Source organism: Parasteatoda tepidariorum, chromosome 8 (assembly GCF_982258835.1).
Source record: "Parasteatoda tepidariorum strain Cologne lab strain chromosome 8, Ptep-v5.0, whole genome shotgun sequence".
NCBI lineage: Eukaryota > Metazoa > Arthropoda > Arachnida > Araneae > Theridiidae > Parasteatoda > Parasteatoda tepidariorum.
In genome coordinates, this window is record NC_141762.1 from 24,479,954 (window position 1) to 24,499,328 (window position 19,375).

At 27.4% G+C, this 19,375-nt stretch overlaps 1 protein-coding gene across 2 annotated transcripts in view; it reads left to right on the forward strand.

The window, feature by feature from the left end:
* Positions 1-19,375, forward strand: part of LOC107449617 (protein kinase C, brain isozyme) — a 178,390-nt gene that overhangs the window by 117,465 nt on the left and 41,550 nt on the right. For both annotated transcript variants that reach the window (XM_043040694.3, XM_043040695.3), the window contains exons 7-15: positions 140-368; positions 3,742-3,873; positions 3,998-4,171; positions 6,486-6,577; positions 9,969-10,031; positions 11,190-11,328; positions 13,303-13,383; positions 15,250-15,357; positions 18,211-18,351. In XM_043040694.3, coding sequence (XP_042896628.1) covers positions 140-368; positions 3,742-3,873; positions 3,998-4,171; positions 6,486-6,577; positions 9,969-10,031; positions 11,190-11,328; positions 13,303-13,383; positions 15,250-15,357; positions 18,211-18,351 — 1,159 coding nt within the window. The remainder of the gene's footprint in view (positions 1-139; positions 369-3,741; positions 3,874-3,997; positions 4,172-6,485; positions 6,578-9,968; positions 10,032-11,189; positions 11,329-13,302; positions 13,384-15,249; positions 15,358-18,210; positions 18,352-19,375) is intronic.

Sequence of the window (19,375 nt, forward strand, 5' to 3'; positions counted from 1 at the left end):
AAAATTCGCTTATCCAAATGTTGTTCCATGCATTTATAATTCAATAGAATCTTACATTCTTATTGCCGGTTGTAATATTGGTTCTAAATACTGTTTTAATTAGATAGAATTTATTTATTATTTTTGTTGTTATTCCCAGAGATCTGAAAGCAGAAGATAGAGATCGAAGACTGCTAGTTGAAGTGTGGGATTGGGATCGAACATCTCGTAACGATTTTATGGGATCATTATCGTTTGGAATATCTGAAATCATGAAAAATCCCGTTGATGGTTGGTTCAAACTACTCACTGCGGAAGAAGGAGAATTTTACAATGTTCCTGTACCTCCGGAAGGGGCAGCTATTGCTGAACTTCAGAATAAAATGAAGGTAGTGTTGCATACCACTTTGACTTCTTAATATTGCATGTAACAAATGCAATAACAGATAGTTTAAGATATTGACATTTTGAGGCTACTAGCTAGAATTCCTGAGTTAAGCTCTCTGTGAGGATAGGGACTCATCTTGTGATAACCAGACAGTATTTGGATAACACAGATAATAACACTTTTGTTATTATTATTAAAAAAGACCCATCATGTGATTACCAGACAGTACGGATAACATAGAACGTAACACTTTTTTAATATTATTAGCCTTTTCTTTAATGCCCTTAGCTTGATGAAGCCATTCTAATTCACTTATTGCACCAGCCGTAAACAAAGGGTCCAAAAAACTCATCTCGCGATTACTAGGTAGTGCTTGGATTACATAGAATACAACATTTTTGTTATTAATATTATACTAAAAGACTCATATCGTGATTACCAGACAGTACTTGGATAACACAAAATATAATACTTTGTTGTTATTATTATTATCATAAAAGACTCGTCTTGTGATTACCAAATAGTACTTATATCGCACAGAACGTAAAGATTCATCTCGTGATTACCAGATTGTTTTTGTATAACACAGAGCATAACATTATTATTATTATACTTAAAGACTCATCTCGTGATTACCAGACAGTACTCGGATAACACAGAACATAACACTTTTATTATTATTATACTAAAAGAGGATCAAAATCTGAACAAATTTCGAAATACGCTTACTCCATACTTTAAAGGTCAATACCTCATAGGTGAAAGAAATTTGAAATGAAAAATATATTTTAAAATAAAATTTTCTGTAACTCCCTAATTGAGATAAAGAAAAAAAGTCGATATGCTTCGAGACGTCTAATGATCTTAGTTCTGCCTCAATCATAGAAAACAATCATGGAAATCTATCTCTAATTGAGTACCGTAGTCTGTTTCGGCTTACGTTCTTACATTTGTTTTATTCTTTTAATTTTACTTCCATTTTTTATTACAAAGATGAACGTCGTGTGCTCAAAACACGTTGATCTTTTTTCGAATTCAACGATGGAGCAAAAGATAACAATTTAAGCCCTTGAGCTCCGTGTTATGTTAAGTATTTTTAATTTAATTGTTATTCAACGGGTATTATCTCTTAGATTTTTTGTTTTATAAAACGATTAAAGTTTACACATTAAACACTGTTAAAATTTTCCTTCTAAAATTACGGTAATATAACTGGCAGCGGTCTGTCCATCCGATTAACCATAAAGTTTACGGAAAAGGAAATTTTTGTTCCTTTATGGTATTATAACCATTTACAAAAATATCGTTATAAAACCATGAATGCAAAATTATACGGTTTTTTAACCATTTACAACTAGCATTTTTTAAAAACGTAATAATTTTTAACTAGACGTAGAAACTCGGCTTTTCGTAAGTTAATGGTCTTTGGAGAGTGCCGGACACTGGGAATTCTTCACGTGTTGAACGGAATGGAGAAAATATTGTAGTATCAACACTAGGACTCAAACTCCAGTTCTGATGGCCACGAGATTGACAGATGAGCCCGCTCGGCTATGATATGTACACAGTAGCGAAGAACTAAGTAGCTTCATTAGGTGGTTGTAGTTGGTGCGATAAAATTCTGGTTGTTTAACCGTATTAGGTGAAAGTAGTTAATAAACAGTTTTTCTTAAACTTGACAGTTTGATTACCATTTCATTTATGGTTATTTGACTGTGTTGATTAAATATGGTAAAATAGCCATGCAATCAATTGTTATTTAACCATTTCTTCCGAGAAATTTCTAACAGTGAAGTAAAAAGAAATTTTTCTATTTGAAATAATCGTATCTTAACTGCAATAAGAATTACGAGTATGTCAGTATAAATATTCTGTAAGTTTTTGTCAATGGCAATAGTTGAGTTCGTTTAACAAGAGGGGTTTTTATAATTCTTCTGTTTGACTTCTCGTTTTTGACAATGGTGGATAGGAAGCGGTTTTTGTCTAATTTCATTCTTGTGTTTTTTTTTAATTTTTCTTCACCCACTGGCGAAATGTTTTCTTCACCGTAATCATTTAAACATTAGTCATACATCAATCCTTAGATAGATTGTTCAAATCTAGCAAAAGATTATTGGGATGGTTTTGATTTCTACTGTTCATAATTATTTACATTTTGATCCAAATTGTAACTCAACGCAGAGCATAACAGTAAATGGATATGAATTTATTTTATGACTGTATGAAGCGTAAATTTGTTATGTGAGTCAAATGTTTATTACTATTCTTTTGATCATGTTCTAAAGATTTTTGTTTTTAATTGAATGCATTATATAAATTTGTATTTTTATTCAAATTTGACTGTTTATCACAGCTGATACAATGAAATAAAAGTTAGTTACAGGCCCATATAAGTTAATAGCGAACTTGTTCTCACACTAGCAAATAATTTTACATAAATGATTCAACTCCTAAAACTCATTTAATTCGAGATATTATTTCTATGCCTACTTTATAATTGATTTTATTAGATAAATTAAATGTAATAAACATAATTTAATTAAAATATGAAGAAAAATTAAAGTTGAGTCTGATGTTTCCACATTTACACTCACTTGAAGTTGACTTATCAGCTGAACCAAGAATATGCTCTGCGTTGAATAGATTAAACTTGGAGTTGTTTCCTGAATAAAATAAAACCTTCAGCATCATAAAAAAACTAGCATCAAGAAATAACAATTTACTAATTATATTTCAAACATCTTAGTTTTGTTTTTTCTTTAATAGTGGGTTTAAAAAGTCAATATAAATAAAATAAAAGTGTCCCAAAATTTCAGCAGTATTTGAATTGCTTGGCATTTTTACGATATAATGTTAGGGAGGGGAAAATTAGCGGTTCACAGTTATTAAAAATAGCATGCTACTCGAAAGCACATCGCGTTTTCGTTATCAAGCAACATTTTGAGCTATGTTGAGTCTTCCCAAAAAGTAAATTCCTCTCTTGATGCTTAGAATTGGCAGCCCAGATTACGAAATTTTACGACGTAGAACAATTTTCTTTTGTTTCTTTCTTTAATTTTTTAAATTAAAATAGTTTATGCCAGCAAGTTAACAACCATCCAAACCTTGAATATATAGCCGCACTAATAGTTTTTGCACATACTTTTGCAACACACTTTTATAGCTGCACTAATTAATCAACATCTTTGAGAGAACCCCCTTGAACCATTAAGATTGAGTTCTAGAATATTAAAATCCGCTCATTAGATCGAAAGTTATTCAGGTTGGTCCGTTTTTTATTTTACGCTCTGTATAAATGTAAAATTTAGTTGTTGTTTTTTAATTAATTTCTTTTGGTTTGAATCTAAGTTAACTTCAATCTTTTTCTTCTGCAGTGTCGGCTCTCACTCAGTCAACGGCCATCCTACGAAAACGAAAGTATTCCTCAAAATGTTAGTTCCAAGGATGTTATAAAGTCCTCTGATTTTAATTTTCTAATGGTATTAGGGAAAGGAAGCTTCGGAAAAGTAAGTTCCGCTACACGGCCTTTTATCCTGCCGCTATACGGCCTTTTATCCTACTCTCATTAAAAAAATTTTATGACTTAAACATGATTGCATTTGTGAATGATAATTTTATTTTTATTTGCAGGTTATGCTGGCGGAAAGAAAAGGAACGGATGAATTATACGCCATAAAAATTCTAAAAAAAGATGTTATCATTCAAGACGATGACGTAGAGTGCGCTATGATCGAGAAGAGAGTGTTAGCGTTATCAAATAAACCTCCATTCCTTGTGCATTTACATTCCTGTTTTCAAACTACAGTAAGATATTCCCAACATTTAATTCGAATTGATAAGAAAAAAAATCAATCGAAATTTAAATAAAGAGTCTAAGCGATTCAATCGATGAGTATGTTAGGTAACTTGTTGGTTAGTTTGGGAGAATCAGCTTTCAAGTGTTGAAAAGTTGTTTACAAAATTCTAATCATTGTTAAACCTTCTTATTCAAATGCATATCACTATAAATTCGTATTTTCAGCTCGCAGATGACTATAACGTCTTTAACACATTGAAAAGTTTTGTTTGTTGTGTTATCAATGATAAGTACATCTTATTTAAATAAGTAGGAGTATAAGTTAATGTTCTCAGCTTGTAAGTGACTGACATTTTTTCTTAAACGTTTGGAACAATTTTGTTCCGGGCTTATCAATATGTAAAAGCTGCTTATTTATATACGTGAGAGTAAGAAATTATGTGCTCAAATTGCAAATGACTATAACATCTTTTTAAACATATTTAAAGTTTTTTTGGGAGATATTAATGTTAATTACACCTTATTTAATTAATTATAAGTAAAAACTAATGTTTTCAGCTGGCAGATGACTATAACATTTTCTGTAGCACATGCAAAATTTTTGTTTGCTGATAAGTACATCTCATTTAATAATTGATAGTTTGATGATAAGTACATCTTATTTAAGTAAGTAGGAGTATATATTAATGTTCTTAGCTTGCAAGTGACTGTCGCATCTTCTTTAACACGTCGAACAATTTTGTTGCGTCCTAATCAATGTTAAAAGCGGCTTATTTATATACGTGCGAGTAAGAAATTATGTTCTCAAAATGCAAATAACTATAAAATTTTCTTTAGCACATCGAAAGTTTTTTGTCATCTTATCAATGATAAGTACATCTCATTTAAATAAGTAGGAGTATAAATTAATGTTCTCAGCTTGCAAATAACTGTCAAATCTTCTTTAACACGTTGAACAATTTTGTTGTGGCCTTATCAATGTTATAAGCGGCTTGTTTATATACTTGCCGGTAAGAAATTATATTCTCAAATTGCAAATGAGTTCAACATCTTCTTTAACGCAGCGAAAGTTTTTTTCGTTATGTTATTAATGTTAAATACTCCTTAATCAATTTTAAGTAACCACCAATGTTCTCAGCTTGCAAATGGTTTTAAAAAAATTTTAACTCATGGAAAGTTTTTTTTTAAATCGTGATATTAATGTTAAATACACCTTATTTAAATAATTATAAGTAAATACTAATGTTACCAGCTTGCAGATGACTATAACATTTTCTTTAATTCATGAAAAAATTTTATTTGTTGTCTTATTAATGTAAAATCAGCTGATTTAAAATACGCGTCAGAAAAAATAATACTCCCATCTTGCAATGAATTTAACACCTGTTTTAACGCATGGAAAGCTTTTGTTTGTTGTCTTAATGTTAAATCCATCAATTATAAATATGCTTCAGTATAATTGAATGCTTTTTGCTTGCATATGACTAAAACACCTTATTTAAAACTTCTAAAACTTTTGTTTGTTGTCTTACTAATGTTTAATCCGCCAATTTTAAATGCTTGTCAGTTTATATTAAACCTCTTAGCTTATAGATGACGATAATACCTTTCTTTATCACGTGGAAAACTTTTGTTTGTTTTCTTATTGATGTTTAATCCGTCAATTTCAATTATGCGTAAGTATAAATTACTGCTCACAGCTTTCATATGACAATAACTCCTTCTTTAGCAAATGGAAAACTTATTTGTTGTTTTATTAATATTAAATCCGTCAATTTTATAGACGTGTCAATATAAATTACTCTCAGTTTAAAGTGACTATGCATCTTGAATGCTTCCATAAGTTTAGTTTGTTGATTTTTCAATATATGCCTAGTATGCAATATATGCTGAAAAATATGTCTAATTTAAAAACGCATCGCTATGAATTATTATTTTAACATCGTAGATTGCCATAACGTCTTTTTTAACGTATCGAAAATTTAATCTTAAAATCTCCTTATATATGTTAGTATAAATTAATTGTCTCAGCTTACAGCTGACCATACCATCTTCTATTTGTGCTCAAATCAATGTTACTCGCTTTTGGTCCTATATTGCAAAACATCGTAAACGTCTTTTCATTTTCAGTGTTGTTAAGCATAATGTATATATACTTTTATAAATTAATAATTGATCCTAAGAAATTATGATTATCCTTTAGTAAATTCCGCCAAGGAAAAGAAAGGTTTTTTTATTGTTGTGTGCGACCTTCATTTTTATTTAATTGATTTGTTTATTTCGTTTCCTGTTATAACTAATCAATGTTTTATTATTTTACAGGATAGACTGTATTTTGTTATGGAATTCATAAATGGTGGTGATTTAATGTTTCAGATACAAAAATGTGCCAAATTCAAAGAACCAGTTGCCACGTAAGAGCGATCATTTTTATCATACTGAGTTTTCTGCGCCCTTTTCTACGCATTTTTACGTTACCTGTTCATTATTTATTTTTAATATATTTCCCTTATAGTTCATATTACATATCACATATAGTTCACTTATCTCAATAAAACTCATCACCGTTGGTTCGTTTTATGTATTTTTTTAAAATTTTGTTCAATTCATTTGCCATTTCTTTATTCAATTATAATTGTTTTAGTTGTTAGCTAGGTATAATAATGAAATAATGTTCATGAAATAGCACAATAAGTAATAGTTATGGCTTCTAACCGTTACCAAATATTTTCAAAGTGCCCCACATTTAAAATTGATCTTAGATTTGTATGGTTTAAGACAAATTAATTGATGGTAAACTTTACTCCAAAATATTAAATTTTTGTAATAGCTCAATTAAAGAAAATTAAGTATATAAGGGAAATCTTTATATCAAATATAGGATGTTTTCTTGTCAATTACTACCCTTAATATTAATTTTTCAATCCTTATTAAAAAAAATAATAAAGAAACTATTAAAGCAGATGATTGCACAAATTTTTGTAAAACTGAAATTAGAAGTAAAGTTTAAAACTTTACAGATAAGGAGAAATTCGAATTTATTGCACAAATATGTAAGAAAATTGCAGTTTAAGTTTTGTCTATATTTTTATTGTATTTAATGTATTTATAACTAATATGTAAGTTTTTATTCTTAATGAAAAAGCATCTTGATTATATTACTTATATAGTGTACTTATGAAGTAACACATTAAATATTACAAGATTTTAATTATCTGGAAGAAATAAAAATAATCACTCAAAAAAATGCAGGTGAAAATTGATGATAGCGCAGTTTATACCTTCGTCAATAGTACCTAAAGAAATTTAAGATTACATATTTCCCTGGCTTTTTAAGGTTTTATATGTTTAGACAATATATAGAACAACGGCATGGTATATATTTGCCGCCATTCAGGTTTATTTCTGAAAAGATATATCATGAGGAATATTAACGTATCCTATCATGTATATTAAACAACTTTTTGCGTAATTTGATAAATATAATAGACTAAATTTATACAGGGTGTTACTCAAAGAACGCTCTTTATGTATATTTTTAGAATCCTTTTAGAAGTCAAAAAGGCATACACATTGGGAGTTTCAAATTAGTATTTTTGATGGAAGAAAACACTATCTAAATCGGACAAATTACAATTTAAAAGAAGTGAGATTATTATTTTAGCGGGAAAGCTACAAAAATGTTATAGAAATCTACCGAATCACAACTGAGGAAGCGGCACTGAAAACATCAAAACCTGTTTTGTTTACCCTAGGAAATGGGGAGGAAATGAAAGGTGGTTGTCAGAATCATTTTCCTGTTTCACATAAAAATCAAACAGGTTTTTACTTTTTTTAAATTTTGCCTTCATCATAAGTAAATCGTCAGAATTCAAATACGCTTTTCTTTTTATTAGCTTAAAAATATTAATTTGAGATCTCCAATGTGTATACTTTTTCTACTTTATTTTTAGAAAGGGATTTAAAAATTTGAATTAAGGGCAATGTTTATAGAATGCACTATGTGCTTTTTGTTTTATTCCTGTCAATATACACTGCAAATTGCATAATTTCTTTGTTTATTGCTTTTATTCAAGTCATTGTCACAAAAAAATTTGTATTTTAAAGATACAAAAAATCATTATATTTTGATATAATATTATTTTGATAATAATTTGTTTCATTCCTGTCAATACACCCTGTAAATTGCATAATTTATCTGTTTATTGCTTTTTTCAAGTCATTGTCACAGAAAAATGTGTATTTTAAAGATAAAAAAGTCAATATATTTTGATAATAATATTATTATTTTGATAATAATTTGTTTCATTCCTGTCAATACGTACCGAAAATAGCATAATTTCTTTGTTTATTGCTTTTATTCAAGTCATTGTCACAAAGAACTGTATTTCAAAGATAAAAAAGTCTCTATATTTTGATAATAAAAATTACGTGTATTTTCGTGCAATTTTGTCTTTTCTATCAATCATTGCTCAAGGTAATAAAAAGTTCAATATATACTGTGTTAAACAAATTTGACATTCAGCTGAGAAGCTGTCTTCATTGTTTCTGTTATAATCATCCTAAATAAGTATTTTTAGATTCCTTACCGAAAATAAAATTAAAAATGTATGCTCATAAGTTATCAAAAATTAATATTCAATCGAGAAAGAAACCAGTTATATCATTTGTAAGGAAGTCGGGAGGAAAAACATTAAAATCAGTTTTGTATCTACTTCAAGTCTTCTCTGTTTCTTCCGACTGTAAAAAAAACTATTCGACATTTTCAGTCCTGCTTTCCTCAATAGTAATTCATTACGTTTCATTAACGTTTTTCGTTTCGTAACGTAACGAGTTCATTAACGTTTTTATTTTTAGTCAATCAATTTATTTTTAGTCAATCGTTTTTATTTTTAGTAACATCAATTTGCGATCTTATTTGTGTATAATTTTTTGACATCATTTTTCGAGAACAATAAATATAAAAAAGCCTTAAAGGCGGTCGTTCTGTTATATTATTTTTGTGTCTGAATACTTTTAATGATTTATGAAAAGAATGTCTTTAAACCACCTAAGTTTTAATAAAATGTAATTTTGGGCGTGAAATATATATATTGGATGCTTTAAATATATATATTGGAATAAATTCTATTTTTTAAAAAATGCTTTTTATTAATATACTTTTTAAAAATACATGTGCTTGCAATTAAAATACATTTAATGATTTTGAAAAGAAAGTCTTAAGTTCTAATAAAATGTAGTTTAGGACTAAAAAAAGGACGAATGATTCAGGCTTTAAGTGTATATATTGGAATGAATTCTATCTTTTTAAAAATGCTTTTATATTAATAAATTGTTTTTTAAAAATACATGTGTTAAATATTAAATTTGTTAATTGAATCAACTTGCTTAACTCATTAATTTTAATTGAGTAATATATAACTTGATATCTCAAAGTAAATTTTTAACAAGCAAAAGTTTTTAATTTCGTAATTTTATTCGAAAATATTTTACATTATAGACTTTAACCTCTACAATACATCAATCAAAGTAATTTTTGTACCAAAATGTCTGGCTAAAAAAAGAAAGATATTTTAGAAGAAAATACGGAAAATTTTAAAAAATTCTCTTTTTTTTATTTATTATTTTTTAGTACAATCACTATTATTTATTTTTAATATTATTAGTTAATTAGTTAAACCAATTTAAAGTGTCTAAATAATAACGCTTCTATTAGACTACTGATAGATATTGATTCTATGATATATACTGTTTTATGACTAGATTTATAAAATCTAATTTATTTGGATATTTCTTTAATCTTAGGTTTTATGCGGCAGAAATAGCTATAGGTTTGTTTTTTCTACATAACAGAGGTATTATTTATAGGTAAGTATTGTATGCCATTAATTGTTTTTTCACCACTTAATATTTTATTGTTAGATTACGTCACAAATGGAGATTATTTTCAAAATGAAATGAGTTGTATTGTATAGTCCAACCTAAGCAGATCTTTTCTTTTGCTATTTATCTAATTTTTTAAAGCTAAAGCACCATGAGGGATTGGTGCATCATTTCAGTATTTACATAAAAGTGCTTTAGAAAAAATTAGTGCATAAAAATGTTAATAAATTGCAGTTCTGTATTAATTTTATGTTAATATTTTTGCACATTTTGTACCAGAATGGTTTTGTGAAAATGTCTATTCTTAAGATATTTGAAAATATTTATTTTTAATGGAATTTGTATTAAAATATTTACAACCATAGATCTATGTTGTTTTCTATTTTAACATTCATTTTTAAATTACTTTGTCTTTTTGCAAATTCTATTTTAAGCGAAACTAAAGTTTGAGCGTTTTCATCATGGAAAAAATAAATAAATATTTGAATAATTAAATTAATTGTTTTCATAGCTACCAAGAGTTATAAAATGTTGTTATTTGATTACAGATGTTATTTGACATAACAAATATTCGAACAAAAAGTAACACTTAAATGTTACTTTATTCTAATTATTTTTCTACTTATTATTGTATATAACATTTGTAATTTTATATTTATTAATAATTTTTCTATTTATTATTCCATTTTTTTAAAATTTATTTTCTATTTAATATTAAAATTATAAAGTAACATTTATTCTAAATATTTCATTAAGTCTTCCTGCAAATGACTATCGTAATGTTTTTAAATATTTGCTTTATTTATTTTGTGTGATAAAATTATTTTCATAACAAAAATATACTATACTAAGCAATTATTGCATATGTAATAATTATATATAATTATAAATTAATGGCAATTATATATAAGTTTATGAATAAAGTATTTTTAATTTCATTCTGTTAGTGAATCTTATTTTTCCTATTTATTAATCTTCTATTTCAACAAAACAAATTGAAAATGTGTATAAAGTTCATTAAAATGCTTTGGTTTCTTAATAAGAGGATGTATTTTCACTTATTTTGTATACGTTATGTGAGTAAATGAATTGCACTTTATGTTAAACAAAGTGACGATATCTTTATTTTTCTCTTTCATTTAGAGATTTAAAGTTAGACAATGTTCTATTAGATCAAGATGGTCATATCAAAATTGCAGATTTCGGAATGTGTAAAGAAGGAGTATTTGGAAATAAGCTCGCTAAAACCTTTTGTGGAACGCCAGATTACATAGCTCCTGAGGTAATAATGTCACCTTTGTGTAGTTCTGATTATCTGAATCAATCTTTTAACTAAAAATTATGATATTTTTTGTTTTAATTCATTTTGTATTAATCTATTACAGCTAGAATTCATATTGTTTACTTTTATTTTAAATTTTGTAATTTATTTGGATTAAAAGTGTAATAATGTCTATGAACTGTCAGAATTTTCATTCTAAAATTACGGTAAAATAACTGAGAGAGGTCTGTCCATCAAATTAACAGTAAAGTTTTGCGATAAAGGGCATATTTTTCTTTTGCGGTTTTGGAACCGTTTACAGCTAGTACGGTTAAAAAACCATTAATACAAAGCTATATGTTTTTAACCATTTACAACTGGAGTGGTTTCAAAACCGTAAAAAAGAAATTTAACTGGACGTTTGAGATCGTGAAGCAACTTCATGGTGCTGTGATCGATGCGTGAATGAGAGTATCGTATTTTGATAGCCCAGGGTCACCAATTGTTGAGTGCAGTACATTGGAATGAAGGAATTGTGGTATCAACGCTAGGACTCGATCCCCGTGTCGGGAGTGAGATTGATAGATTAATATTTCGTCTATAATTGGAATAGCATCTTATCTTGAATGTGGTAAAATATCAATAAAATAAATTGTTATTTAACCATTTTTTCCAAGAAATTTCAAGTGTTTCAATATTCTAGTTTACCTAGTTCTTATTATATCGCTAATACATATTCAGTTTTTGTACTTTAAATAAGGTTAATCTTATAATAACCTGTAAATTATTGAATAAAACTGAAATAATATTTTGCTGAATATTTACCCATAATTTATTAAAAGTATTGGAGAACCATGTCAGCCAGCTCAAGTACTACTTTTAGCGGACGATAATTTTTCTATGATGGTCTGCTTCTTTATAACCATACCAAGTTATATTAAAACTATCTATTTTGTTTTTTGTTATATCTCGGAAGCATTTCAAATAGGTTCACATTAACAATGAGTTAAAAATATTGTGCTTCCATCTATTCCTCAAAATATCAACTTTTATAATAGAGATTAAGCAAATTTATATTTTAAAAACATGATACATAATACTCCTAACATAGTACTTACTTAAATGAATATCTTGTCTCTTGTTGTCAATGGCATTTTCCTATATTCTACATCTAGTGATTAAATGAAAATATGATAATTAGAATCGAAAATGTATCCATATCATGGGAATTGAGTTTCGATTGTTTAAATTAAATTTCGATTTATATTTTCGCCAATTTATATCAACTGGAACTAGAGATTTGTATTTTAACATTAAGTACGTTTTATTTGCTAAGACAAAAGGTGAATTAGCATTTCTACTCTCAGCTATTTCGATTATTAAGATAAGAATTATATTAGTATTGTTTTCATTATACATTTGTAGATTCAGTTGCAAGTTAATAGATTTTTTTTCTTCATAATTGCTAAGTATTATATTATTTTTCTATCTAAGCATTATATATCTTCTACATAAAAATGTTTTTTTAGCATATGTGTTCCATTTCTAATTTATTAAGCATTGTATCAATTTAAATAAATATATTTTATTAGATTTTTCTATTATTTTATTTTTTAAACGATTATTTCAATTATAATTATATTTTAATTTAGATATATTTTGATGATGCTTTGCATTAAAATGTAATCTTTTATTGTAAATTTTCTTTTACATCTTATCATATTTCATGATGGTGATTTAAAGTGACATGTATAATTTTTCTTCAATGTAATTATTTCCTTTGAAATAAAATAACTGACCCTTGCCATTTTTATTTTCGAGTTTTATTCATATTTTTATTCATATTTCAGTTTTATTTGTTCAAAAAACATTGAAAAATAACTCTATTCGCTTCATTTCGTGTACACAAAACTTTCATTTCATTTAAATATTTTTATAGATTATCTTATTCATTTAAATCATTCATTTTTATCATTCATTTAAATATCTTTACAGATTATCTTATATCAACCTTATGGAAAATCTGTAGATTGGTGGGCGTTTGGAGTGTTATTATATGAAATGTTAGTTGGACAGGTACTTGGAATTATTTCATTGCATCATTTTTCAAATTTTATATTGGAATAATTCTTTTTTTATTAAAAACTTATTCTTGCAATTGAGTTCATTGTTTGAATGTCAAAAATCTTAAGAAGAGTGAATAAAAATATACGGACTCCTTATGAGAAAATGCTATGTTATAATGCAATGCGATGCAGGGTGTTTCGTAATTACTGCTTTTAATATGTATTTTTAGAATTTTTGTGACAAAAAAGGTTAAGAAATATAAACCTTTAAAGTCGAATTTAATATTTGAACGAAAAGGAAAAAAGTTATCAAACCTTGTCGAATCATATCAACAAAGCGGGATTAAAAACATCAAACCGCGTTTAATTTCAAAAGAATCTGACAGGACATAGAAAAAGAATATTAGAAATACCTTTGAGTTTTCTTTGGTAATTAAACTAGTTTTGATGTTTCTAATAACAATTCCTGCAATAGTAATTCGTATAACTTAGATAAAGCTTGTTGTTTTTCTTAACTTATATTATTTTAAACAACTGTTTTTTTTCACTTATACCAAGGATTCTAGAAAAACTTTAAGAATGGTGTTTTCGAAACAACCCTGCATAAATCATATCTGACTTTATTTCATGTATGCAGCTTGTTTAGAAAATTTTCTTTTCTTGAATACGTACTTTTCCTAGTAATGGAGAAAAATACTACTTTGTAATTATTGCAAATGAAATTATTTATAATGTTATGGATCCAGAACCAATTTAATTATAAAAAAGGTCAAAATCTTACCCTTTTCAAATTTTACAGACTTGATTTTACTTACTTAAACTTACTTAACTTACTTTATCTAAATTTTTTTTTCAAAAGAATAAGAAAGGAATTTTACATTCTTCTTTTTCAGATAAGTTTTTTTTATTCAAAAATAATGATGTATAAAAGTATGATTTCATTAGAATACTATATCACCTTCAGAGGTTATTGAATTTTTTTTGTGTTTGTAATTTTTTTTAATATTTATTTTCTGAAGTAGTCCTCTTAATGTTTCTCAAAAAATAATATTAATAATAATAAATAATAATGAAGTTAAACACCTCCCATCCCCAAAATAAATTTTATTAGCTAATGTAATTGTAAATTATAAACATATTAAGGCATGCTCGTTAATTTCTACAAGTTTAAATTTGAAAATTTTCCTATAATATTTTTTCCTTTTCCTTTTTAGTCACAAATGCCATAAGCACTATACTTTTCTTATTTTAGGAATGTTTGTCAAAAGTATACTTTTAATGATTTCTAATTAATAATAAAGAGGGAAAAAATCTGGATTAAAATTAAACGAGTCACTGTTAAGTTGAACGGCGTTAAAAACATTAAAACCAGTTCGATTGCCGCCAAAAAAGCTTAAAAATGTTTTTAAATAATCACGTTTTACATCCTCTTAGTTTCCTCTGGCAATCAAACAGGTTTTGATGTTTAAAATTTTGTTGCCTTTCTCGTTAATAATTCGTTCAATTTCGATAAGTTACTTTTTAATTGTTTAAATAATTATTTGGGTCATTAATAATAATTATGATGCCTACTATTCTAACTATATTTTTGAAATATTTTTCTTCAAACACATATATGTATATTATAGCTATTCATCACTGAGGACTCTATAAATTATATATATAATGTGCCTATGGTGCATTAAATTTTTGATTCTAAGATATTGAAGAAACTATAACCAAAATGACCTGCTATTACAATTCATTTCTACATTTTGGTTCAATTATAACATTTTTTTAATATTTTAGATTCCAATATAAATTTAAAATTGCTTTTATTTGAAATGTTTCTCAGTCTCAGTAATTCTCTTTTTTCTTTTATTTCCACTGTATTCAGCCACCATTTGATGGAGAAGATGAAGAGGAGTTATTCTCATCCATTACTGATCATAATGTTTCTTATCCCAAGTCCCTCTCAAAGGAAGCTAAGGAAGCGTTGAAAGGTGTAAGTATGAAACAGCTGACATGATTTCAGACAGGGTGTTCTCTTATCACCGGCCTTAATATAGACACTTTTAGATTCCTTGTCAGAAAATGATTTCTAATTGGTGGGTGCAAATTAAAATAGAAGAAAGACAAAAATAGTAATATCATTTGTTGAACTGCTATTGGCAAAGGGTGAGATTACAATCATTGAAATTTAATTTCATTATGTCGTTGGAAGGTGTTCTAGTTTCTTTCAGCAATCAAACAAGTTTGACATTTTTAATCCCGTCTTCGTCGTTAAGGATGCGTAAAGTTATTATAACATTTCTTTCGTCGCAAAAGCCTTTATTTGCAGACGCCAAATGTAATTATTTTGTGTTATTACTTACTTTATATTTCCTATATAATTTAATTAATAATCTTCATTAAATTTTTAAAAAGAGTTTTGTTAAAAGGAGTTCATTAACTAATTAAAAGGGTTTCATGTTTAAAATTTCGTTGTTGAAAGGCTATTTTGAAACAATGACAAATCATTATAAAATAATATTTTTTTCTTAAAAAATAGAAATTACGTTTTTTTACTATTCAAATCATATAATTTTTATTTAAATTGTATTTTTTCTTTATAAAAGAATTTTATTGTAATGCGCTATTAAGTGCTAAGAATATTATAAACTTTCAAAGCATTTTTGTGTATATAAACGTAATGAATTAATTTACTTAATAAGAATTGCGGTAAAAATTCGCAATAATATAAAAATTCCTTTTTTTTTAACTTCTGACATTCCGTACATTTGCTTCTAAAATTGAACATCATGCATTAATGAAACTTTGCAGTTTCAAAATGAGAAATTTCAACTGTCTACAAGCAATTTTCAGAACTGCGAAGCTTCTTACATGCTATTTTTACTACAAATTTAACAACTAATAATCCTCAACACACATTATAAATGTCAATAATGTTTCCTTTTACGTTCTCCCCGGACATTTTTCTGTTCATTTTGACAATTTTAAAGTAATTTTTGAGCAGCAAAATATTATATTAAATACCCACAGACAACAGAGAAACAGTAACAGATTTTTGTTTGAGAGAAAAGTCTACGTGTAACGGCAGAGATAGCAATATATGCTGTGTTTGAATTAAGTAAATAAAAAGAAAGTTTCCGAGATAACTATCTCTATATTAACCAAAAAAAGAATGATAGTTAAATTGAATACCCTCAAACAATAGAGAAGCAGCAACAGATTTTTAATTGAGAGAAATGTCTAAGTATAACGGTAAAGTTAGCAACATATGCGCTGTTTGAATTAAGTAAGTAAAAAGATAATTTCCGAGATAGCTATCACTATATTTACCAAAAGGGAATGATAGTTTCTTGGAATTTCTTTTATTCACTATTTTAAACTTTGCTGGAAATACACAGAATAGCGGAGCAATAAAATCAGGTGCGTTATAAGGACTGCTCTTAATATTTTTAGAATCATTGTCAATATAATGACAAAAAAAATATACTTCAGGGGTGATTGTGAAGCAAAGGGAAAACCCCTAAATATTTTATGTTAAAAAAATTGATATCAAGATATCAATTTATATACCAAGCATGTTTCATATTTAAGATAATTTTACTGACTAGCATTTATAGTTAAATTACGCACTAATGAAGAATTTCACACCTTTGTAGTAACTAATGCAAGATAAACTAACCTCTTTCAAGAATCGCGATGTGGGATTTTAAAAACACCGAAATAGAAATTGCGGTATTGTAATTTTAAATTGCATAAATACGAATCACAATGCATAATTTTTTAGATCGCGTGAATACGAATCCCAATGGGTAGTTTTTATAATACGAATCACGTGAATACGAATCACGATATCGGATTTAAAACTAGTGTGAATCCGAATCGTGACATTAGATAATAAAAACACGTAAATACAAATCGCAATATTGGACTTTAAAATCACATGAATATGAATCACAACGCGTTGCTTTTAAATCAGGCAAATACGAAAATCGATATTAGATATTAAACGATGTTAGATATTAGATAGAATAAGAATCGCGATATTAGCAGATTCCAACTCAACCAAAAAATTCACCACACTAAAAGAATCAAATTGGCGGCAGAATCAATGTATAAAAATGTCTCGTTAATAGGATTTAGCAGAATGTTTAAAATTTCGTCTTATTAAGTTTTTAATTCGCGATTGTCTGTGGACTTGAGATACGCTAGATTCTATGAATATTCGCGAGAAAATCACAGGCCCAGTTTTTAGTTTCTTTAGATCCGGAAGAATGATACGAAAAACACGGAATACAATCACCCTTGATACTTAGAAACGAAGCTGCGAATTGATATTTGCGCGTGGAAGTGTCAAAAGCGCTATCGAAATCTAAAGAATCAAAAAGTTGAGACTGAAGGCTTGAAAATTTGTTTGCTTGCCAAGAGAAACAGAGAGAAGTTGAGTTGAGGTTATTAAAAATACTAAAGACGTTTCATCAGACAACCAACCAGATTTTTTATGTGTTTTTCTTTTTATCGTGCTTCCCTCTTTAGTGATTTGGCAGATTTTGATATTTATTTTATTTTTCCCTCGTCTTAATTAGCAATCTCTAACGGTGAATTTTTTTGTCTTCATTTTTGACAACGATTTTTAAAATATATTGCAAAGGTGATGTTAACGGAACACTCTGTTTTTTATGTTTCAATTTAGATGACAACATTTATTATATGTTTGTTAAAGAATTGAGTAGATTTACATTTTTAAAAAAAAAGACGTACTCTTTGAATTAAAAGAATTTTTTTTCAGATATTGTGTATGTTTTGTTTCATATCATTTTAAATATTTTTTTACTACATATTTTCATAGCTCCTGACGAAAAATCCGGAGAAGCGCCTTGGCAGTGGCCTAAAAGGTGAAGAAGACATTCGAATACATCCGTTCTTTAGAAGAATCATTTGGGAGAAAATAGAGAACAAAGAAGTTCAACCCCCTTTTAAGCCAAAAATTGTAAGTAATTTATTCTAAATTATTTATTTAAATTCTTTAATTCTTCGAAACCTAAATAGCATTACTACATATGATTAATTTCAATGTTTATCAAACAATGGTGGATTAAAATGTTATGCTTTTAACAGCGAAGATAGAGTTGGTAAGCACAGATTCTTGTCAGATATTTGGTAAAACATCGTGAACTTTTCAATAAATCGTATTTTTCTGTATTGCATTTTCTGTAAACTTATTGGAATTCTTCAAAGTTAAAATGTTTTAAAAATTACAACTATCTAAGCAAAATTATGTATTATGTACTGCACTGTTAGAAATTTCTCGGAAAAATTGTTAAATAACAATTTATTTAATTATTTTGCGATATTCAAACAAAACAGTCAAATAACCATGAATAAAATGGTATTTAAACAGTGAACTGTAAAAAAAAACCATTAATTAACAGCTGTTATTTGCATTAATACGGTTAAATAATCAGAATTTTATTGCACCAACTAGGCCCCCGTTATTAAACTACTACTTAGTTTCTTGCAGCTAAGTACATATTATAGCCAAGAGAGCTAATCTGAAAATCTCATGACTGACAGAACCTGGGTTCGAGTCCCAGCGTTAACACTATAATATTTCCTCAATTCCCTTAAACACATGAAGAGTTACCAGTGTCCTACACTCCTCAATTTGTGCCCCTGGACTTCAAGCTGAACAAAAAAAAATTAATATTTCCCATCTCTTACGATAGGTGAAACAACCAGATGAACTACTTAAACCACCTTCATTTGATAAAACACAACTCAACCACCACCTAATTTCAATGCCAATCACCTAACGAAAAACCTAGCTTCAATGCGCAGTTAACTTTTTTTTCATAGTTTTGAAAACCATGCTAGTTGTAAATGGTTAAAGAGCGTATAGTTTTGTATTTATGGTACTTTTTTAACAATTCTAGTTGTAAACTGTTCAAAACCGTAAAAGTAAAAAATGCTCTTTTCCTTAAATTTTACGGTTCGTCGAATGGTCAAACTATTGC